Source organism: Bombus huntii, chromosome 4, assembly GCF_024542735.1.
Source record: "Bombus huntii isolate Logan2020A chromosome 4, iyBomHunt1.1, whole genome shotgun sequence".
NCBI lineage: Eukaryota > Metazoa > Arthropoda > Insecta > Hymenoptera > Apidae > Bombus > Bombus huntii.
Window position 1 is genome coordinate 9,541,873 of NC_066241.1, and position 26,199 is coordinate 9,568,071.

The 26,199-nt window shown below is 28.3% G+C and overlaps 2 protein-coding genes and 1 long non-coding RNA gene across 3 annotated transcripts in view; 1 reads left to right on the forward strand and 2 right to left on the reverse strand.

Annotated features, from left to right (window-relative positions):
* Positions 1-26,199, reverse strand: part of LOC126864720 (long-chain fatty acid transport protein 4) — a 31,795-nt gene that overhangs the window by 1,082 nt on the left and 4,514 nt on the right. Inside the window, exons 2-12 of the mRNA XM_050616328.1 lie at positions 17,585-17,792; positions 17,200-17,494; positions 7,998-8,148; positions 5,914-6,151; positions 2,211-2,445; positions 1,941-2,142; positions 1,607-1,799; positions 1,106-1,246; positions 866-1,003; positions 540-697; positions 192-345 (exon numbers count right to left, since the gene is read on the reverse strand). Coding sequence (XP_050472285.1) covers positions 192-345; positions 540-697; positions 866-1,003; positions 1,106-1,246; positions 1,607-1,799; positions 1,941-2,142; positions 2,211-2,445; positions 5,914-6,151; positions 7,998-8,148; positions 17,200-17,494; positions 17,585-17,792 — 2,113 coding nt within the window. The remainder of the gene's footprint in view (positions 1-191; positions 346-539; positions 698-865; positions 1,004-1,105; positions 1,247-1,606; positions 1,800-1,940; positions 2,143-2,210; positions 2,446-5,913; positions 6,152-7,997; positions 8,149-17,199; positions 17,495-17,584; positions 17,793-26,199) is intronic.
* On the reverse strand, positions 12,511-15,790 carry LOC126864738 (uncharacterized). The gene is made up of 2 exons (XR_007689323.1): positions 15,237-15,790; positions 12,511-14,949 (listed from the first exon to the last, which is right to left on the reverse strand). It is a non-coding gene; the product is annotated as an uncharacterized LOC126864738 (long non-coding RNA).
* The window catches only part of LOC126864725 (cytoplasmic dynein 1 light intermediate chain 2), a 34,887-nt gene continuing 26,415 nt past the window's right edge, over positions 17,728-26,199 (forward strand). The window contains exon 1 of the mRNA XM_050616341.1: positions 17,728-17,806. The gene's annotated coding sequence lies outside the window, so the exon portion shown is untranslated. The remainder of the gene's footprint in view (positions 17,807-26,199) is intronic.

Consider the following 26,199-nt stretch of genomic DNA (forward strand, 5'->3'; position numbering starts at 1 on the left):
AAAAATTGATATAAAAATAAAAATATTTATAAAAGATATTATATAAGCAATTAATTTTATAATTTAAGTATAATTTTGAAACAGTTAAAATAACATTCATAAATAACAAATGATTAATTTACGACTATTGATAAAGACGATTTTAATATGATTATCAAATGAGTTTAATAGAGATATATATACAAAAATACCTGTGAGATCAATTTTCGATAAAATCCTAATAAATCTAGGTACCGCGTAAGTTGCTAAATGTTCCTTTAAATCAACTGATAATTTATTAATGTCTAGCGTAGCTTTTTCATCATATATTGCTGCCATTCCAGCTTTACCTTCAAGGCCTGGAATCTATCGAAAAATTGTATGGAAATATAATTAAATCTACAAACTTATAGTGCAGAAATAAAGAGTATTTAAAACTTATTAAATTCCATATGTAATACATATACTACATATATAAATAAGACATATATAACAAATATTCTTTATTAAAAAATAATAAAATAACTATTATAGAATATTATTTTTAATATTTTATTTACCTCAACTCCATATACAATGCAATCTTTATAACTAACAACATTACTGATAATAGCTTCGACTTCAGATGTAGACACATTTTCTCCTTTCCATCTAAAGGTATCACCTGTTCTATCCTTAAAGTACAAATTACCAAATTCATCTGCTATTAAAATATCACCTGCAAGAAAGAAATGAACAAAATTTAGATGACTATTTGTATTAGTAGTTTATAATATTTATTGTATTCTAATGGAACAGTTGCAATAAAGAAATATAACGCAGAAATATTAAATAGCTTTGCTTAACAAATTTTATATTCTACAATTAAGTTAGAATAAATTTATACCAGATATAAATGCTGAATCGCCTTTGGTAAATACATCATAAACTATTTTTTTTTCTGATGCTTTCTGATCTACATATCCTAAATATGCTCTGAATGGATTGTTTGGTATAATTTTTCCAATAAAAACACCTGGTTCATCTGAAAATGATATAAGAAATTGTAAGGTGAAAAAAAGATAGTTTCATTACAATTCAAAATGTGAGGTGAATGCTTTAATTTATATTTAACGAAAATACTTACTTGGTTTACACAATTGACATAAACCTTTCTCATTCCTTATAGGTTCTCCGTCAGCATTGACTTTTATAATGGAAATAGGATAAACTGATGGAATAATTCGAGATACAAAACCAATAGCTCCAACAGTATTGTCGATATTTACTAGAAGAATAGGATATGAAATATTAATATCATACAATTACTACATACATTAATAAAATATTTAACTACTTTTTATAAATTATATATATTTCTTAATCGTGTGAGCATATGCATATTTTTACAAACGTACATTATACAGCATATAAAAATTCTGTTATTTATTATTCATGACTAGATTTATTACTATTATTCATTACTTTATTTAAAACTGCAATTCATTAAATATTTCATTGGATAAAGCAAATTATTTATTAAGAATAATAAAAAATTAATCACTCGATTGGTCATTCAGTACACAAAATAGTCGTAAATTTCAATATATTTTTATTAACGTTTGGTATAGATAATAGGAATTCCTACCTATATTAGCGTTGCCTTCTGTTGCTCCATAGAATTCAGCAATTTGTGAAATATTAAATCGCTCTACGAATTCGCGCCATATTTGTGGTCTCAAACCGTTTCCAAACATCACCCTAATTTTGTGTTGCTTGTCTTCCGGTTTTGGAGGTACAGCTAAAATATATCTACACATTTCTCCAATATATTGACCAACCTAAAAGATAATTATATCTATTTGTTTTCACAGTCGTATTTCTTCAAGGATTAATTCTCTTTTTGAATAAATATCGCAGTGAAATTTAAATTTATTTTCTTTCAATAACGATAGAAGAAAGTTAAAAAGCATAGAACTTACTGTACAATTATATTTGATGCATTCAGCGAAATAAGCGCTTGCTGAGAATTTTTTTCTAATTACAACTGTTGCACCATGAAGAAGAGCTGCACCAACAGCCATTACACCACCTGCAGTGTGATACAATGGCAATGGTGTATAAATTCTATCCGAACTCTTAAACTTTGCCAACATAAATATACCAGTTGCCATAAACATAAACCTAGAACGAATTAGAAAATCAATTAAATAGTATTAATTATAATTTATGAGAATTTTAATATTTCTTACCTAGAATTGGTTATAACTGCTGCTTTTGGAAGACCAGTTGTGCCACTGGTGAAAATATATACTAGTTGATCGTGGTAAGCACCTTTTTCTTCAAAAACTGGCGCAGCCGAAGAAACGTTGGTCATAAGAGTATCCAAGTCATTGTCATTTAATTTTGATGTCTTTGAATTTGGTAAACTACCGATTCTATACAATGGAAACTTTGGGTCCAAAGAATCTATAATATCTGATATAGCTAAAACAATTAATAATTATAAGATAATTATAAATTACTAAATATAAAATATATGTTTTTAATAAATATGAAAGTTTTTGAAACGAGGTAAAATTAATTAAGAATGTTTAGCTAAAACAATTTCTTTTACACGATGATTCAAACATATTCTGAATACGATTCTTTTATCGTAATAAAATTATACTTTTGATTGTACTTTAGAAAGTACGTATTTCATTAATTTATTATCGAAAGCTTACAATAAAAGTATGAATGATATTTATATAATTCTTTTAGTTTGTACTTTTCCATATAAGATATCTTCATATTTTATACAATCAACATTTTTTGTATTCTTGTTAGAGGAAGGATATGTGTGAAAATCCGAACACCGTAAAATTTCATAATTTTTACATCAATAGTAAGCAAGTGCATGAGTACAATGTCTGACAATAAACGATTTGTTTCTCCTTATGTTTCCATGCATACTAGGTTTTCCTCTTACATCGTAATTGTACTGATTTAATTATAACTTGTTATACCCTGTCATATGTTTTAATAAGTTCAGTGCATTAAAAGTTATATCGAAGCAAAGTTCATCGGATCTAAGAAATTTTAAAATTACTCATTAAAAATACCCATCTTCTATTCATTTAAACAATGTATATTTAAGTAGTCTGTTTTTAATGTAATAAAAGATAATCTAATTTATGATTCTTAAGTATAGTTTTGAATCTAAGTATAGCATATACTTGAATTAGGAAAATTTATGTGTACGTATGTACATACATATTCAAAAAATTCTTATTAGAATCTTTTTACAATTAATTTACCAGAGATGGAAATTATTTAGGTCTGAAATGGTTTTACTTGGAGTAAAATATACTATAATTTTGTTGCAAAAAATCACGTGCCATTTATCTTCATCTTCAAATCTCCGAAGTGTCAGGATTTATAAATATTTATTTAGACCTGTAGTTGTGGCGATTTTGAATGTAACTTTATGTTAATTCATTTTTTTCTACCGTTAATAATATTAACGTAAATCGAGGTGACAATACCATACGACGTACGCTGTATATGAAAATAGATATAAACAATAACACAACTATAATAGAAAGATTAATGTAAGAATAATTTTTAAAAATTAACGAGAGAGCGCAAAATGTGATCTACAAAATTTTGTAGAATACATTTCATACAGTATATTTACATTGTTTCTAATTATATTATTATAATGAAAGATTATTTCTTGATCTGTAAGAAATTTCTACAGAGAATCCTCGCAATCTTTATAACGATAAACATTCTTAAGAATTCTATTCGAATCATTGGCATTGAAATATTGCAAGTAATAATTGTTATCAATAATTTCACAAACATAACTGAAGTTTATCGACAATAACGATAAACGTAATATAGCCACTAGAGTTATGTAATCGTTCATAAAATAGAACTCGAGTCCAATCGGCTACGACACGCAACCGAACACCCAATTTTCTTTCATTCTGGGGTAGTTAGTTCTATTTCCTATTATTGCTTCAATCATTGTGACCAGAGTTATTAGCTTAAAGGATCCACACGCAATGGAAAATAAATACATGTTTCATTCTCAAACGAAGAGGTGACAAATTATATAAATTTGTACGAACAGCAAAAAGCATGAAACAATTGATCTTAAAATTGATAAAAATTATTTTAACGATATACGTATTAATTTATATGTGTTATAAATTATATCTGAAATGTAAACTACGACAAGCATAATGCTTAATTCTTTATTTAATTTTAAATTCTAAATCTTCCAATTTCTGCAATTTTTCCCAAAAAGTATTATATATAGAATTTAATATTTATAAACGTAAATGAATGATGCATTTAGAATGATTATTTTTGACTATAATTTAAAATGATTATGAATTTAGACCTTTCTTTGATTCGATCAATGAACCATGCCCAAATTTATATCATATATCGATCAGTACTCAGATAATGTTATTTAAAGAGATAAACGTGATTTTGAATTTTTATTGAAGAAAAGAAATTTTTAATATTGCACTTTGTTGTCAATTCAGTGATAATTAAACACTCTCGTTTATGATAGTTTTTTGTTAGATTATCAGAAATATCTATACGATGTAAAAATAAGATGTTAAAATGAAAATACAGATAAGTGGAGACAGATAAGTGGCAATTACAGCTTTCCCTAAGTAATTAGTAGAGATAACTGATAGATATGGGGAACGGAGAACAAGAAATCTTTATCAGACAAAATATTTCATAATTAGCCATAATTACATAAATCTTCTTTTGTCATTTTCTTCATTAAATTTATATATTAACTTATAGATTGTTTAAATATTTTATTAAATGCAACCGTGCGAACAGAATTTAAAAGCCACCATAAATTAGCGTGACATTTTATTTGAAAGCAGTAAAGATATTAAATTTAAATATTCATGCTTGAGTGAATTGCTTGATTGGCAAATTCTCTGTCGTGAATTATTAATAAATAATAGATAATTAACGAATGAAATTCTACTTGTACGAAACGCACTATTTAGCGTGCACTTGGCCATGTGCATATTTTATACTGTTAACCCTTTCACTACGTCAAGTTGGCCCCGTTTGCGGCTTCAATATACAAGACAGTTGAATCGTGAGGCTATACTTTGTCGTAAACAGAATGTAACAACATATAAACTGTTATTCATGTTATTTCGAGTCAACATGTAACGAATTATAAATAAATAAATAGTGAAATAAACAAATTTTTAAAATTATTTATTACTGTAGTTTTATGTGAAAAATTTTCAAACAAGAATATAAACATTACATTAAAAATTTTACAATACTAAAGTTATCATTGTATACTATACACGGTGAGAAAGTCTTAGAAGGTTTTAATTAGAACCGTTCCTAAAAAGTTTGTAAACTAGAAACAATTACAAGTAACAAGTAACGTTATAAGGAAAAATATCTAAAAATTCATTTCTATGTAATATCACACGGATTGGGCTATTAGGCAGATAAAATGTTAGTTATTTACCCAAAGTCATTGCAGATATCAACCTAAAATTTTCAGGTGTTAAACGAAGCAGAGCGGCTAACCTTTTTAGGGTGTAAGATATTGTGGAGGAGAATTTTTTAAGGATGAAAAGGGTGCTAGCCCTATCTTTTTTAAATGGGATGAAATATTAATTTTCAGATATTCGAATAGATGTTATCAAACCTAACAATCTTTATATAAAGCATGTTTTTTTCATTTTACATAGTTAAGGAGTTATAGAGGAAAATAAATTTACGCTAAAGAAGATCCGTGAGGATGTCGAAAGATACCAAAAGCTTATCTTCTTATTACTGTAAAACTTCACGATTCTTAAGGAATGAATATGAATCAATCGAAATGAAAGGATCGAAAGGTAAACATTACTTTTGAATAAATAAAACCTTAGTTTTAATTTTAAAAATAATTCTTGTTACGCTTACCATCGGTGAAATCTGCTCCATAAATAAGAGCTTGACACTTGGACACATTGATGCTATGCTGAAGAGCAGTTTTACGAAGGTTGGTGTTAAGAAGTGGTATTATTACTCCCAGTTTACTCAGACCAAGCCAAAGGGCAATGAATTCCACCCGATTCTCCAGAAGTATGCCAATGACATCGCCTTTACGATATCCGTATGTTTTGAATATCGTGGCGACTTTATTACTATAATCCTCCACCTGAAAAATATTTTATTGAATTTTATTAGTCTGGGTAACATGTCCACACAAAATAAAGGAAAAAAGAAATATGAACATTTTCAAATGTTACAAATGTCACATCATAATGTATATCTGACATTTGTGTATATTTTTAAATATTAGCACTCATAAATATCCTGACATTTTAGCCAATTTATAGTAATAATACATGAATGTTAGCAAAGCGTATAACTTAATGACAAGCTAATAATCAAAAGTCAATATTTATCGTCTCTTTATAGGAATTTAATTATTTGGTTTAAAGACTAATGACTGTTCAACCATTTGCATTTTTACGTTTTAAGGTCTTCGAACATGAAAGTTCTTGGAAACTAGAAAGATATTACTGTATAGATGTAACTGTTCATTTATGGACAAAAGAAAAGTATGCATTTAACTATGTAACGGTAACAACTTTACCAGCCATAGCGAAACATTCTGAACTACTATACTTATACCCTTAGATAGAACTGTTATCATTAAAAAATTAGTATTCAGGCATTTTTATCTGAAGTCTAATATTATGACTAGACAAGTAAGTAAAGACTTATGCTATAGATAATAGACATACATATATAATATATATATAATAGTTAAGAATTAAGTGCTGGACAGTAGATATGGAATAGTAAAATAAGGGTAAAATAAGATTGTGTACGTGAGTGGATGGATGTGTGTGATTAAGTGAGAGTGCAAGGCAATAGGGAAAATAATTGTAAACCAAGTTCCTTTCGCGGCCAACAGGCTGAATATAAACTATGCTACTACAATCATTAATATCATATTTTCCATATTGAAAGGTAAACGATAGTTTATGAATATTTATGTATGTTATCATTACTGACGTCGGAAATTGTTCTTGGTTAATTTTAATGTTCATTAAAATTACTAATAGTCAGTATCTAGCGTTAACAATCACTATGACGATAGCTAAAAACAACTGGAAAGAACTTTTGGTTATTGATAATGATTACTGATAAATGGTAACCAAAGCATAATTTCACCAAGCATAATAGTTATATCTGTAATAAAGTAAAAAGAAATGTCTGTTATCAGCAATGGCACTTTGCACATTAAGAAATTTTAAATATTTATCTTAGTTATCCGTAATGAAAACTATCTATACTAACATTTGAATTCTTATACCATAACTTCTTAAATGTTATTAATTAAATAATGACTGCCGAAGTTAAAGGTTACATCGTACGATGAAAATTATATCTCTATATATATCATAAGTGAGAGTGTAATTGTAAAATTAATTTTATCTTTAGCATAGAATTTGTAATATGTAGTATCTTTTAGGAAGGGTTCAATAACCCATGAGTTAAAGTATTTTAGATTTATTAAATCATAAAAGTTGTCCAATTTTCTGAACGGAAAGGAAATGAGTCATATTTTACGTTGTTCATCTCATCCCAGCTTATTTATAAGAGCTATGTACTTCCTCTCGCATTTTTATCATTATAGCTGTTATCAAGTTGCCCTTTCGCGTTATACCTTTTTATATAATGCAAATATAAACGATTGAACTATCATTAAAATAATCTGATTGAGTAATTTACTAATTAGTTAAATAACATATAGTATTATTATAAAGTATAATTAATAGATATGAAAAAAATGAAAATTGAAAATGAAACTCAATCGTGCCGAATATTAATATATATAATATAATAATAATAATAAAATAATACAAAAGTTGTCAAATACTAATTAGAAAAAAGGATGATAATAAGGAGACTGAATAAACTACATTTATGTTAACAGATATTTTTGAGTTTCTTTTTGAGGAAGAATGATTAAGAATTTTGATAAAATTTACCTGTTGATACGTCCATTCTTGATCTTCGAAAATGAAACAAACTTTATTTGGATGCCGACTAACATGTTGTCGAAATACATCGGCGATGCTTCTGTTCTTCCTCTCGTGACTGCGGATAATCCAAAGAACTTTTATATACCGTGTTATAGCTCTGAAAAAGTTAAAAATGTTTACGTTAAAATCATTCATCAATACATATATATGTATGTATATTAAACAATTTTTTAACATTTCTCTTATCAATCATAAAATAGATTTTTAAATTTTATGAAGAGTGTCTATACTGAAAAATAAGTCTCCACTTTTTAAAATTTATAAATTTTTTTCAAACTTTCTAACAATAAATAAATTCATTTGAAGAAAGTGAAATACATTACGAAAACAAAAATAGAGAACATGATTATCGATACTTTGTTGCGTATTTCGTAGTGAGAAATACAGTGGAGAAGATACTGTCATTGGTTGATATCATTATTCTTTTATCCTGGCCCTCAATCGATATCACATTCCACCATTTTTATAATTAAATGTAAAAATATTAATTAATCACTACAGTGATCTCTTATTTTGCTCATAAATGCATCTTGTTTAAGAATATACGTATTCGAAATATTAGTAATTAAATATTCTAAGTACCTCAAACAATTAATGCAAATATATTACTGTATCATATTATTTTATTACATTTATTATTTTCAATTTACACACATAATTAATATATATATGTAATACTACATGTAAATTAAACAGCGAACATACAACTCAATTGAATTGTACTGTCATCCTTATGTAAGAAACCGAGATTTGTTCACTAAACAAATAGCGTAATTTGTTAACACCAAATGCACATATTGAAAAAATGGCAACAGTAGAAAATGAAAAGTGGTTAGTAGCAAATTCTTGTTAGGTAAAGAAAATATGCATATTACATAATGCACGTCTCATACATTTCTCACTTGATCTTAGTAATTATGCGCGATGACGAACAAATACTTTGCATTGGGAATATCAGTATTAAAATTAGTTTTTGTAAGTTTTATAAATATGTAAACATATTCTTATATTGTCATTATGGTTACGTTTAGAAAAAGACACAACTATGAAATCATCATTGTACAGCGTCAACTATGAAAGTTATACGATAACAAGGATTCAGGTGATTGATGATTATCTTCATATTATACAATAAGAAATATATATATTTATTGTAGAAAAAAATCAATTAATTTTAATTATTTGATTTTAATTAGAGTCTGATCTATAATTCAAATTGGATTAATATTTCGCAGTAATAGATTTTTTAAGTAATCATTCAAGTAATTACAATAACTAATAGTAACCAATTATAATTAACATTATGAACTGTGAGTAGGTATACATCAACGCATTATATTTTAAAAGCATCGTATGCAACATAAACTTTGGATTTTCTGCTTCTCTTAAGATTTTACCTACAAATCGATCCGAAAAATATTCGGACACAAGTATAATTTGAATTATTTTTGAAATTTCAAGATGAATCGTAGAAGTAAAAATACGTTTTTGATACCAATGATATTTATATCAGATAAATATGCTAGCCACTTAACCATCTGATTTAAGGGGGGGTGTAAGGTTAATTCGTACAAAAATAAGGCATGTTTTTGTGAATTATTTGTGACGACACAGTTAAAATCTCTTTATTAAAACCAATAGTACATTAAAGTATGACATTCGAAGAATATTGTATAAAATTTTCACGGAGAAATATTAAAAAATACGGCAATGGCAGTAATTATTCGGAGGTGTCTCGGAAAATTGCGGTGCCCCTGATAACTTGGTGCTAGATCATCTGAAATCGAAAAATCAAAGTTCATTCGTTAGGTAACAGTTTTCCAGAGGTAACGTTGGGAGAGTTTTTCGAAATTTCAATTTTTTTTTTTTCAGGGATAAATTAGCCGACTTTGCGAAAATTTGCAGCTAATTTTCCCTTCAAAGTGTTCCAAAAAAGTGAAAAATTGAAATTTCGAAAAACCCTCTCAGCGTTACCTATGGAACTCTGTTACCTAACGAATAAACTTTGATTTTTTGATTTCAGATGATCCAGCACCATGTTATCAGGGGCACCGCAATTTTCCGAGACACCTCCGAATAATTACTGCCATTACCGTATTTTTTAATATTTCTCCGTGAAAATTTTATACAATATTCTTCGAATGTCATACTTTAATGTACTATTGGTTTTAATAAAGAGATTTTAACTGTGTCGTCACAAATAATTCACAAAAACATGCCTTATTTTTGTACGAATTAATCTTACACCCCCCCCCCCCCCCCCCCCTTAAATGTCACTAAGAACTGAAGCGCCATGACGCGCCAATCCAAACCAATTCCCTTGCAGCTTTCATGCCTTTGACCCCGTCAAAATGAATTTGAAAAGTCGCAGATTTCCCTTGAAAACAGAAGTGAAAGGAGCTGTCAGAGATTGGTTACGGTCACAGTTACAGGACTTGCTCAAAGAACAACGTATTGGTACCTCGGTTGGTGGTTCACAGGGGACATCATCCGAGTATGACACGAGCCAAAAATATTCGACACATATTTTGTTATCGACAATCTGCCACATTTATGGAGTGAATCTTTTATTTCTAATATTACTCGAGACTCTTCAGGAAATATATTTTCAATGCCAACTTTAAGGGCTTGCTAAAAATATGGACAATTGCTGATAAAAGAAACATGCACGTAGAATATTTTTGGCTGCACTATACATCTATAAAGTTTCATTAAAATCGCTGTGTCACACACTATGATATTGTTTATGGGGATTTCTTTTAACTGGCGTCAACAATGTTTGTTCTAGACGCTACGAACGGTAACTTTGTGAACACACCTTATAGTGGAAGTACTCATAAATATGAAGGAAACTTAATCTAACCAGCACTAGTACTATGAACTTTGTGTGTGTAAAGCCAAGTGTGCAAAAGATATAAGTAGGTATGTGTGAGTTACAGAAAATTATTTCGCGATGTAAATAATAGATTAAGAGAATTTAAATTAAAAAAAAAACAAAAAAGTAAAAGAATTTAAGTTATCGACAATTTTAATGCACGCTGTGACAATTGAATTGTAACATAAATCAAACCTGCATGCACCTTAAAGAAAATTGAAGTGCTTAGTTGGTTCAATGGACCAGTTAAAGCAACGAGAGAAATCTGTATGCTACGCACGTCATTTTAAACTATTTATCGCTGATCAATATTAGATTCTATGCAATTACGTGCATAATGTACACGTGCATGTAGTCAGTTAATGATTACAAAATATCAGTTAATGATGATAAAGATATCTAAAAACTCGATGATCAATTTCACATACGTATAATCGCTATATCGCGAACATAATATTTGAATAAGATAAAGAAATAAAATATTACGTTTGAAGTATTTTCTGTTTTAAGCGTAAATATTTATATTTGAATCGGAATTTTCCCAGATATAGTTTGTAGTATATTTTTAATATACTGCGCGTTTTTAAAAAATAGTGCATAGATGTTGTAAAGCTCTATATTTTTGATCATATTATATTAAATATTTCTTTAATAGTTTTATTTAATGATCTATAGAATCAATTAAATAATAAAACTTATTATTTTAGATTTATTGCCATTAACATTCAGTGCCTTCAGTGAAAATGATTAATGTGTGCAAAAAAAAAAAGAAATATATTATCAGTTTTCTTAGAAACTGGCAATCAGTCATGGAATTGTTTAGGTAATCTGCAAACCGTGACCGATGATAAAACACAACGTTATAAACAGAAAACTTAATGTAGAAATAACGTTAGATTCTTATACTACATAGAATTCAAACAAATGTTATAACACACAGAGTTTCAAAATGTCAAAAATTGAAAAATGCGATACAGAATTATAGATAAACGTCATAAAATAAAATAAAATCTGGGCACGTAATAAAATCAAATATTATACGTAAATTTGAGAAATATTCTTAGAAACCTAAGTTATTTTATATTATATTTTTATATTATTTTATATTATATTATATTTTTTATAAATACAATTATATTTAATTGCCTGAATCAAATAGTAATTTCTTTAACCTTTAAGTATTGCTGACGCAGGTTGTCCAAAGCAACATAAACAGATAAGTAACTGTGTAGAATCATAAATAAATTATTTATGAAATTTTAAATGTAACATGTATAGCATAACTTGACACGTGTAGGTATATTGCACACTTGCTAGAGAATTTGAACATTGAATTTTTCGAGTTATCACTATGAAAAAGTTTTTTAGAATTCTTCATATGTATAAACTGACAATAATAAAAACAATGTTCAATCCTGTTCTCCATTATAGTCGCTAATAAATTTGATTAACAAAATAACAACTTGTTAATTTTAATTAATAATGTTATCGATTGTGGTATTTCCACTTTTTGGAAAATGAATGTCTTTCAGTTATATCACTTTTGAAGCAAGATATATCTGGTGCATGTATTAAGAAATCAAACTGTATGCTATGCATATATATAAGTTCGTCGCTCGTCAATGAAGGGTTAATCTCGAATGACCTTGAATGATGTTATGTCATGTGTCGTTGAACTCGTCTTCACAAACGCTTTTACGAGCTATAAAATTGAATTGTGGAAGTCCGTCTCATACTATTCCAAAGAAAAAAAAAACAGAATAACTTTCTCAAATTGAAAATTACCTATACATTTTGGATGTTGATGTAAAATAAAAAAAAATGTTTGAATCATCAGATTCCGTACAAAGAGGTAGCCAAACTATACCTTTGTTCGATATATTTAATATTTGCAAAAATTATACTGAAAATTTATCATTTTTGTATTACATAACATAACGTCGAAATCATAAATTTATAAAATGTATCTAATCAAATGAATATTTCAAAACGCGAGTTTTAGACAATATGGTTAAAAAACTCACTCACTTATGTATTCGTAAGAGACTTTGTTGAATAAATTCTTTAATAAAAATACAATATAAATAGAAAAGGTGAAACAGCTCGTGTGATATAGTTAACTTGATAGTTTCATATTTTACAAATTATATAATCAAATTAATTTATTTCTGGATATGGTATTTCCAGAAACGTTCAGAAGAATATGTACGTCATTCATTATGCTCTTTTTCCTAGTACTGACGACACTTTTATATCGTGAATATGTTAGAAACATATTTTCATTTCTGTATTAAATTTTCATATCGATAATGAATGTTCATTACCGGAATACATATAGGTTCACCACAAGTTCATTTACATGTATATAAAATATTTATATTAAGAGTAGATGATATATTCCCAAATGCTCGATTAAGATATTAAGAATAAATAGAATAATGATGTGCATTTCAAACAGGAAGTCACTAAATTCACTGTAGAAACAGATCAGGTAATAGAAGCATGATCAATGTTATCACAGATGTTCGTAAATAATACCAGTTTTACGTAATATAATATAAACCACATCCTATAATATGTTGCACTTAAATTATGATCCATGGTGCCAGTAAAGTTTTCTTAGGAGAAAGCTAATCTCCTTAAACGATCTAATCGTAAATTATTTATCAGTGATAACACGTACGCGATTGTGATTTTAACTGCATGATATCATGGAAAGTTCATGAAAATGATTCTATTAAAAATAATATTATTGTTACATAATAATTTAAATATAGTTGAGTCCTATATATTATGCTGTACTATCACTTGTTATAAACAGATCAGGATTCTAATTGTATCTTTTTGGAAAAACAGATATAATAGGTATATTATTTTACATAACGATAGATAAGATTGTACTCGTGAAATTAAAAATTATTGTCAATGATCTTTGAATAAAAAACTTTTTAACAGTCAAAATTACAATTTAATTTATATCAACTTATCCAGGATAATAGAATTAGATACTATAATATTACTTCAATTCGGTTCATTTATTTTCAATTTTTTAATTTAATTAGCATTCGTCCATGCTCGTATTTACGAAAAGTGAGCAGCGAATACTATTCATTGAGGATGCTTTACTTTACTTCGATATTGTTCATTTAAGACATTACAAAAATATAATGCAATGTTACATTACAGGTGTAAATATAAAATAAACTGTTTTAAAAATATAATATAGACTTATAATGTAAAACTTTCAATATAAAATATAAATTTAATACAAATCTAATATAAAGTATAGCTAATGACATAAACAATTATTTTTATATTTTTAGATACTTTTTCTATTTTGCAATATTTTCATATTTCTTCTTGTATTTATAATTAAATTGATAGATCTACGTTTTATTATGAACTTTGTAAATCCATAGGCAATGAAAAATAGTTTATTTTATACTAAAGCTAGTCGTATTCTTATAGAAATTTGAATAGAATAGATTCATGAATAATTCTGAAAAATTATAATCGTGCGAGTTCAGATACATTTCAACTTTGATCTGGATTGTATTCGATAAATAGTACTATACATAAATACAACTCTTTTATATCAAATTCAAGGAATAAAGAAAAGACAAATGAACAGTTTGAGTACCTATAATTTACCATTAGAAATTTATCAATTAAGAGATTAAATAAAAAATTCCGGTTTATAATGCACAGTGTAAATATGATCAATAGTATGTCATAATGCGATATAACAAAGTGCTCTAACAGAATGCATATACTGATAACACATTTTTAATCAGCAAAAGGAAAAAGTAAGTAATAGTATTTTATTTTATTACATCATTATATGTGTATAGCTTTAAAAAAATTATATTAGTTATCATTATCACCTGATTTGTTACACTTCTCTATTAAGATATATAAACCTAACGATATATAAATATTGACTTAAATTGCGTTATCTCTGAATTTCCGAGGAAGTAAAAAATAACTAATTTGAACAAGAATGTTACAAATTCTTAAGATTCTCTAGTTATTCAAATCAAATTAATCTGTACATAAATGAATAAAAAATATTGTTCATGAATTTTACATCCTAGAAAATATCTAAACTGAATTTTAATTATATATTTCTTATACTGTTTTCGTAAAAGTTCATTAATAGATAATCAGGTAATTGTTGATACAATTAATATTTCATAAATAAATAACTTTTGTAATATCTTATATAAGATTTTAACTAATTTAACGCGGCAAGAAATCAGAGGGAGATTTTAAAATCTATATAAGAATACGTATTACAATATTTAATTCACATACCCTAAATTCTATATAATTTCTCTCTTCTTATCTCTTACTTAGTTAAAAAAATTGTAATTAAATTATGTTAAGGAAACGAAAAAATAACAATAACACTATGTTTTGTATGTTTCACATAAAAAAAGAAGGAAAATTGTTTATGATTATATATCAAATAGAAAACAAGAAATACAACAGACAGAAAAAAAGATTAAGGAACGCAGGTTAAGGCATATGTATTCGATTTTATGAATGAAACGTTCAGTTTCTGTAATTAATATATGTGGCGATATAACTATATTTTTTCAACCTTTAAAATTGTCTAATATGATCTTTTTTATCGTTAACGAGCAAGAATTCTCCGACTGATTGTTCACGTGTCACAATATGTATCTATTATCTCTTACTTACTCTATTATCTCGTACTTGGATTAAAGATTGCCTATTAATGTATATTTCATTTAAATGACATTATTATGACACAGCTTTAATGGCTAAATGCGTTACCTTAAAAATAAATTTCCTTTGTGACGATTTCACAATGCAGTTTGACGTTAAACTTCTATCGTTGAACCCATAATTTACTTACTTTCACACGCTTAACATGAAATACGAATGAAGATGTAAGAAAAGGATTTTTTTTTGCAGCAAAATTTAATATTTCAAAATACGCGGTATATTACTTGTAAACATAAAATAAACTGCAATAAGATTGACAGAAGTGTTAGTGCTTGAAAACTTGAATGATAAACAATTCTAAATGACAGTCAGATTTTATAACTGTGTTAGTTTTATTAGTATTATAAAGTGATTATTTATTGTTAAAACAATTGTTAGTTACAAGCGAGGGATGTGGGTTTCAATTACCGTGCAGTTCACTTCCCTAGTAGACCATATTGATGAAAATTGAACAATTATTTTATGAGAGTAATATAAACATTAACTGTCGAAGGTCGGAACTATTCGTTTCACGTGTCGCTTGTCACACGAAACTTAGGTCTCTTTACAGTTTAAAATTTTCTTTTCCTCTCAATCTTTTTCTTTTTTCAATAAGAAATTAATATTTCTATATTGTATTACAAATTAAATTTTATTTTGGGATTACTATAGTTTCTGATAATAATTTTCGAACAAAGATCAGAAATACCAACCTTACGTTTAAAAAATTCTCACATCTAATCTAAACTCAAACTCTATCCTAAACCAACCCATCTGAAATCTAACCTCAATTCAAACCCAACTAAATTTATGTATAAACCCAACGTCGTGATTTACCGCTTTGTGAATGTTATCCTCCTAAAAGGAATGTAACTGCCGAATTGAAAATTTCTTAAACTCAAAACTGGTATTTTCGGATTTTATCAATGAGTATTATCAAAAAATATAGAGATCGGCCTATGTAATCGGTCTAAAAAATTGTTGGTGTCCTAAAGTTTAAGTATATTACGCATTCATGTGTATTCCTTAAACGAAGATGTACATTTAAGAAATGTACAGTTATGTGCTGAACTTATGCCGCCAAGATTCCACATTTAAATAAGAAAACGAACATTTTGGAAACTGTCTCAGAGCTATTTAATATTTGACGAAAATCTAATAATTAACTTTCTATTATGGCATGTTTTAACATATTCCACTATATCAAACGTTTCAACATTCTACTTAAATTCATCCTCCTCCCTGAAAATATGAAATTTCATTATCAAAGCAGAATCACATGTTTTCTAGTTATAAATATCTGCGGTAATTTAGAGATCTTCGTATGGATATACACGATGAGGATGCATACGATCGACGAAACTTTAAAGAAGCAGAGAGAAACTTGGCTGACCGTGCGAGAAGACCAACTTGGAAAGTCATAGACTGACCCAGTTTTCAATTTAATCGAACGGATTTAGAACGAATCGAAATCAAAAACTTGAATCTGTGCGCGTTGTCAAAGGACGAGGATGAACCGGATGAGGAAGAATGCATACTCACACGAGGTCTCTGGGCGCAGTTTTCAGAGCGACGTAAAACCATCGAAAACGTCCTCCAGCGACTAAATACGCGACGAGAACGACAACCAGTAGCTGCACGAGGAAAATGGGGCCTGAGTATATGGCGAGCAGTGCCAAACAGGCGGCCAAACTCGATATCAGAAACATGATGAGTGCCAGGCGGCGAAGCAAGCGACCGACTGCCTTCCACCGGCTGGCTGCGCTCCTTTCCGTTCCTCTTTCCGTGCGCGTCCTCGTCTTTGGCGTTGTTGTCGTGGTTGCCTCCGTCCCCGCTCCTGCATGCAAACACGCGCATATGTATGCGTGCAACGCTTGTTCAACTACAGTCGCGACTCCTATTCTATCGTCTGCTACATTCGGCGTACCTATTGGTTCATTGTTCGCTGTTCCGACTTCCACTTCCACCGCGATACTCGACACATTTGACCTGCTGCTGCTGTTGTTCCTTAGTTTATCCTCGAGCTCGACCCTGCTCTCGGCCGACGTCGACGTCCGCGACGAAGACGCCGGCCGCGAACAGATCGACGGCGAGAAGCCTGCGACGTTAGAATGAACTTCACCTTTTTCTACGTCCTGCAATAAATGCGGTAAACATAATACACACTTAATCTATACACACGATATTTGTTATTCGTTTATATATACAAGGTGCTTCAGAAATAGGTAGCCAAATTTTGGTATCGTATTCTACTCTTCCCAAAGGTCAACAAAAATTGTATAATATAAATATGGGTCAGGGAATTCTTTCTTCTCGAGAAATACAATCTGTCTGATAGTTTAATAATATTAAAAATACTGAACTGCTGCATGTGACGAAATTTGGAATATGTCGATGCGAAACGTCTATTGTTGCAGAAGCAAATCATTTTCAGTAATTTCTTAAAGTAAGTTTTATATTTTTATTAATGAAATATTCTGTCATAAACAAAAAATATTTACATTTCGGAAGGGAAAAGTTTTTGAACCTATGTTTACATGACATTTTTTCATCCTTAAAAAGGATAAAATAAGAAGATCAAAGTTTGGCCATCTATTTCTAAAATACTTTGCATATACTACCGACTAAACCACCCATTTGCTACGATAGTTGTCAGGCAGTTGTCAATGTTCACAATGATGTAATTGAAACTTTTTGGTTTTAGTATAGAGTTGTTAATATAGTGAAAGTTGTTATTTGCACTTTCTACGAGTTGAGTTTTGTAAATGAGCCCTCAAAATTTACTACGAGGACGTTTGTGTCGCTATAGCATGTTACACGTTTGCTTCGATGGTGGCATATTTTTATGCAGTTGTGTTATTGCAATAAAAGTGTGAGGTTTATCAAAGTTCCAGGAAAAATGTGATAAAGTTATAGATTCTTTCTGTTTTTCTAATACTAACAACTTCAACTTTTGAATTTATTGATAAAATAGTTTGCATGACATATGTTTTTTTGAACAATAACGACATAATTTTAAATAAGTTTTGTTTACGGCGTAAATTTCACATCAAGAATATTATAACTCGGAGTGGCAATAATTCTAAAAGTAGATGTGTATTATTAAACTAAGCGAGAGTATTTTCTTTTTGTATAAGGTTGCCAAGATTTCAAATCAATGAATTCATCTATATATTTCTGATAATTGTTTGAATGATATTACAAATGATTGTTTACAACTCGATATTTCGAGAATTGTATTTGTCATTCGTTTACGTCAAATGACATTTCTTTATAGTTGTCATAAGACGAGAAACTACTGAATTTAAAATACATGTATAGAAAATTTAAAGATGTCAAAATATATAGAATACGTCTTACATAGTTTGCATATATATAAAGTGTCCAAAGCAAAATACTCGTGATGAGTATTTAGCAAGCAAAATAAATTTCTACTTAGATTCTATTTACTCAATTCAATTCATAAAGGTATTAACTTGCATAAACAAATAAAAAAAGTAATTTTCTAATTCGTTACGAATTAATGTATACATTTCGTACTTACTACATACACATACATACTACGTACTTAATGTAAAGATTATTGCCGAAATTTTAATTAAGGAATCGAATGTAATGTCTCATAATCGTTTTATAATTTTATTCTACTGTGAGAATTTCCATTTTTCATAGATGTGGTTAAGTGTACAAATGTGTGCGTTGATGTTGGTTGTTCTTACATAGTATCGTATAACCTAGAGTATCGAGTGTATTGCAAACGGTACACTGCAGACTGCTCTGAATAATCCCGGATGAAGTAGTTTCCTAATTGTGAATATCAATGTATTCCGTTAGAAATTATTGCATAGAGATATATAATCATATGTATTAGGTTGTCCGAAAAGTTTCTTTCGTTTCATAAGGTGATAATAGATGAAAAAAAATTTCCATTTTCGTTTCGGTATGATCCATTTCGTTCTATTTCTATTATTATGTTCGTGCATAATTTAATAAACTAATATAAAACAAGCTAATATAAAACAGAGCTACATTTAGCTGTCTGAACATTCCAACTTATTGTTAAGTATTGTCAAGTACTTTGTCTGCGTGAGTTGAGTATATTAGTAACTGCTATATCAAATCCTGTCATAAGCCTTAAACAAATTGAAAGTTTTCATAGTATGTCACGTTCAACAACAATTTTATCAGTGGGCTAGTTAAAGAACGAACAAAGTTCCTAATATTTTTCCTTACGTTCTATTTTCGGATGAAGCTAATTTTAATAACAGAGGACACGTGAATCGTCACGTCTCATCTAACTATCACTATTAGTTACACAAATTGATCATCATTGGTATAAACAAATATCTTATCTAGAACAATGATCTTTTTATATGGGATTGATAAATGATTATGTGATCAAGCAATACTTCTTTAATGATCATTTAACAGCTAAACGTTACAATAGATTTCTTTAAGGTGAAGTACCATTCCACCTAGATGAAATTGGCCTGCACACAATGTAACATCTATGGTTTCAGGAGGATGCTTTTCTCCTGCACACAGTACTCACCAATATTCGTAGAACACTAAATAACTATTTCGAAACGGTTGGTTTGGCAAATGTGAAAATGTAGAATTTCTACCGCGTTCACCAGATTTCACTCCTTTACATTTTCTCATGTGGGGCTATGTAAAAAATAATTTTTGTCAAGTTGAGCCAACAACACCTGCAGATATGAAACGTAGGATTGGTCATACGTGTTAGAATCTATCGACTACTACACTGGATAGAGTAGAGAAATCCTTGAAAAAACAGACAAAAAGCTTTTGTACATTGAGATAAATGGCCGTGAGTTCGAACATCTATTACGATAGAATCCATATCAATGAGACACTCACATACAAACAAAATCGACTCTTTTTAGAGCCAATATTACGTGCACAAAGTCCGATCGTGTAGCCGCCTCGTGATTGTGTATCTAGTTTACTATCAACCGCAAGATGGATATGATTTTAAATAAATAAATAAACAAGTAAATGAATAAATAAGATAAGGAAATAAATTTCTATCCTTAAAATGTGTAAAAATAGTTTCCAACTACATACTTATGTCAGGTATTATGATATATTCGTTCATGCTAACTACTTTTTTCTGCTTAAACCAAGATATTTTAAACTTATACTTTGAACCTAATAAATATCAAGGACAATCTTCATGTAGGAAGTGAATTGCAATATTAAAATTTAGTTATCTTCTTCTATCAAGATAAAAAGGAAAGGAGTGAATATATGTAGAAACAATAATCCAAGAACATTTTATGTACTCATATACAATGGATATTCTAATCTGATTTTAATATGAGTCTAATTTATTCTGTCCGTGATAGCTATACGCTCTTTCTTTACAAGAAACTAAACTGAACAATATATGTATAATCTGAACTCTCCTGCATAGTGATTTTTCAACAAATAATATTAGTAAATTGGCAAATTACAAGTTATAAGCTCCACTTTTATAATTTTATAATTTTAAGTCAAATAGAACAATTGAATGACTTGTAATTTGTAAAATTTACACATGTTTTATTATCAAGCTTATTATTGTCATATAAGAAGATTTGTTAATATCAATAACCTGTATCTTATGATTTGTAATCTTATGATTTGTGCATTTGTTCAATTAATTCAATTATGTAAAATGGCCAAAACTACAAAATAGTATAATACAAGTTTGCATACAATTCAGAGAAACTAAAATATAAACAAAAAAGATAATACAACTTCTGAGGATTATTTAATTTGCCTAAAACGTGACAGAGCGTTTGAGACATTTTATATGATACTGAAGGATAAACTCATTTTAATCATGTAGAGACTACATATCTGGAGTAACATCGTAATATGAGAAGTGAAAAACAAGCATAAAGGAATAAGTATTAAGTATATGTGTACGTACTTATATACTTGTGTGTATTCGCACTATACAAATGGACGTAAAGAAAATAAACGTGTACTGTAACAGCAATTTAATCAAGACACTAAGCATATGCAAATACATATGTATATTAATCGGGAAAATGACAAAGTTTTTAAAGTATGAAATCGTATAACAGATTTATATTAATTTTATATAATAAACTTCAGAATCCTTAATATAATTTTTAAAATATCTATACAATTGTATAATACAATATTACGCATTTTAAGATGTCAATTATAATAAGTACGTTATATACGTACTACTACTATATTTCATTAAATTTTATTACATAATTATTATCAACTAAAAATATTTTCATTGCTTTTTAAATATTTGTTGTTTATAATCCAGCAATGTCAATTATTATTATAAGATATTATTACTACAGTATTGAAAAAAACAATTTTCTTTAAATTTTACAAAATTTGTATTAAATAAAAAACTCTGTTACAGATTATTTGTCAATAACTTAATTTCGTAACAAAATTTCAGTTCAATGGATACAGAACAAAAGTAAATGCTAATTTATTATTTTAATATTTAAAGTCGAAGGTCTAGAACAAATACGTTCTTTTTTTAATATTGCTTTACATGTCTGCTAACGTTTCTATACTTTCTACTTTCTCCTAGAATTTCTCTCGCAGTAGGTAAAGTATCATCCGAGGTACAGAGCAACTGTACTACATATAATCTTCTAGATTTTCTATTACAATAATAACGTATGATAGTTACTTCATATTTTTTATTTTTTCTATGGTATATACAATGAGTAAGTCCATGAGCATTTGAAAACTTTTGGAAAAGATACAAGAAACCTTAAATATTATATTTTAAATAGCATATTACTCTTAAATATCATACCATAAGGTGTAAGGAACCTTGGGAAATGTATAAAACTTTAAGGGTCTTGTTACATAATTTTTTAATAAATTTTTATAAAAGATATCCCGAGTATTTAAAATAATGCTACAAATTCATTTGCGCGTATAAACAATTTTTTTAGTAATCGCTGTATATAGCAATCGTACTAAATGTTCCGTATAATTTTTCAGTCATTTGCGAAATAAAAAAAAATTCTCAGCCAGAACTGTCTACATTACGTGTCCAATATATGACGATAATGAACGAAATAGTACATTACGTAGTTCAGAGTTCATAGTGAAATTAAAATTTAATGTTTAAAACAAGGCTAAGACCGTGCACGTACTAGCGACAAAACAGTCGCTTCAACAGCTAACATCCGAGAACACCCGATTTCCATTTCTTTACCTGAGTTTCCTCACTGATCAGTCTTACGTGTAGCTAAACTTCCAATATTCCTTAATCTCTTACACAATCTTTGAAAAATTCGGTTCGAAGCATATGTGCGATTTGGAAACCGTTCAACGGAATTTTGTTGCGTTTTGCCATAGATGAAGATCGTATCCACCTACTTTTCAAAAGAAAACTTCATTGTAACACTCGCAATGATATTTGATTCAGCAGTCGAATAATACTGATTACCAATATTCTACACAGCATCATAAGTTGTCACGTTTACATTCACATAGTAAGTCATGTATTATAATTATTAGAACGTAAAGGTTGCAGAAAGTCTATCTGTTTATATAAAAGGAAGGATTAATGAAATATAACAAGCTATAAGAGATGGATCTACAATCCTGAGGTAGAAATAAAAATCTTCACGAACTTCCATGACTTTAAATGACCTTTATTATAGTTTGTCTCAAAGCTAGCTATCACGTAGTGATAAAAATATTTATTGCAACATCTAGGTTGAAAAAATACAAGTAATCTTGAAATTTCCTCAACGCGATTACTTATACAAAAAATACTTGCAACATATTATGCTCCAACGAGCAAATATTGCTACATGAAAAATATTGTTACCAATAGAAGAAATATTCAAGATGAACAAAGTTATTAGGCCACCCTGTATATGCCGTTGTTAGAAAAAGAAGAAATTGAACTTTCAGTTGATACAAGCGAGAGCATAAAGATACATATAACTACTAAAACTATAGTATATTAGGTGGTAATGACAAAATCCGCGATCACTGAGCTGCCAACCCAATATATACAATCTGATATATATGTTTATTTCTTAGACAAATTTCTTCTAAATTTGAAATTTAATATTTTATGCCATTATTTATATATTGTACCACTGATGCTATGGTATGTTTTTGTATATTTCTTCTACTATTAGCACTAGATCTATAGGTGTATATCTGATATTCACATAAGTTGGTTGTAAATAAAGATATATAATTTGGCACAAGATTTTAGACAACATGTTTATAAATGTGATACAAGAAATTAATATTAAGCTTCTGTACATGTACTTTCAAATATAATCAATAATATTTATCATTACTGCAAATCTGTAAATCATGTTTATTTACAGTTTACATTTTACGTTAGGTTTTTCACTTACATATGCTTATATGTTATATGTAATTACGTATGATATAGATATAACGAGTCATAATTAATGACTTTTGAAAACTTCAATACATTACTATTGTTTCTCTTATTCTTTTAACAAATTCAAATTATTTTCTCCAAGTTATTGTTATTATAACATTCCTCTTGATAAACGATTAGAACTTTATACAAGAACTTAAAAAATTTGTATCAAAACATTACAACTGTTAAAATCTCTTAAACGAACCAATTACAAAACCTTTACAAAAATTATAGAATTCAATTTATGATTTCGACTGAGCACTAATAACCTATTACGTATCTATAGTGGTTAAAGTCACTCTAAGCTCTAAACGATCAATTCAAGAAAAAAAGAAAAAGATAATCTGAGATTTTCTTTTACGAATCAGAAGTTTAGACATTGTTCCTTCTTAAAATTATAGATTTTTATACATGTAACAATCCTTTTATCTTTAATACGAGGATCGCCCAGAAAGTACTATCCCTTTACGTATAGAAGCCATATAAAACAATGGAATGTACTTAGAGACGCTCACTTAGTTTCATCCATGTATTGACATAAGTCATACAAAATTTTGTGTTTAAATATTTAATATTGTCGTTATATCACACGTTTAAAACGACGATGCGAATTGAAAATCCCGCCGATGACACTTTTACGCTCTTCGACCGCTGAAAAAATTCTTCCAAAAGTAAAAAGTAACCACAGAATTACAGCAGTTAATTCGCGGTAGCACGAATTCAGTAGGGACAGAGAAACTGTACGCGATCGTAAGCATTCAAGCCGTTCGTCTCTCACTACAGAGTTCGAGAACGTGTTTTTTGCAAAACTTAAAGATTTGTTTGATTGATAATTGTTTATAAGAAACATGATTTAAAGAACTGCGTAAGACGATATTTATGAGAACTGGCGGCGGAAACGTATGACGAAGTTATACAAAAACTCGTATAACGATTCGAGATGTATTCAATTAAAGCTCGTGATTGCATTGAAAAATAACTTAGTAAATAACTAATATAACTAACCTCTTATGTAATAAAATTGAAATTTCTTTTAAATGGTGTTACGGTATTTCTAAACTTCTTAGAAATGTTATGCTCTGTTTTTATATCGTTGTAATCATTTTTGTATTTCTCAATATGCTTGTTACATTTGAATATTATTTTATTTCAAGGATAATTTTACGAAAATATAAAACACTGTAGTAAACAGTAAAATTATCCTTAAAATAAATAATCTATAATAATTTTTGTTATTATTATCTAGAAAATAATATTTGCGTTTTAGCATTAGAAAAATCTTTACTCACCCCAAAAAGATATTTATGCCTTTGATTAACAGCTTGGTAGGAAACTAGAACACATTTTTGTAAAACTCTTTTTAGCCGCGTAGTTGATGATATATATTAAACATATATCAGATACACTTTCTCAATCTTCGAAACTGTATGCCGTATACAAAATTCACTTATTATAATATTTATTTAAAAGTGAAAACTTAAAAAGTAAGGAAGATTCTGGCACTTCACAACCACCCTCGATAGCGAAACTTAATCAATAACTCTACATTACTGCTACCATGTGGCAAAGTATAGAAGCTTCGTAGTACTGCAATAAAAACATACATATTTTTAAACCGGAAATTAGTCCCTAAAAAGGAATTCTTAAAACTGTTTTATATGTAAAAATCTTTAAATAATATATATGATGCAAGCAACATGCCTTCATCTTTTACTTTATTCATAAAATGAAATTCAACTAAAGTCATTTACTTAACTTTCGATTCTCTTCATTTACTTTATTTAGATTTTTTCACAGGTAGTTCAATTTCTTATTTGTTAAATTTTTTCTTATATTTATGATTTTCGTGCATTAAATTTTTCTCGATACTGTATTTGTATCGATAATCTATTTCGAAAGTGTCTTATAAATATAAAAATCTAAACAATCTGATAATTAATTGTAATTTATCAGAAATATATTGGTCATTAATTTCCAACATAAACAAGAAAACAATATTTATGCTACTAATCAAAACAGACTATAGTTCACTACGTATATAAACTTTTATAAATTGGTGAAATTTATATAAAATAATAAAAAGTTAAACAAGATAAAAAAAATAACTTTTG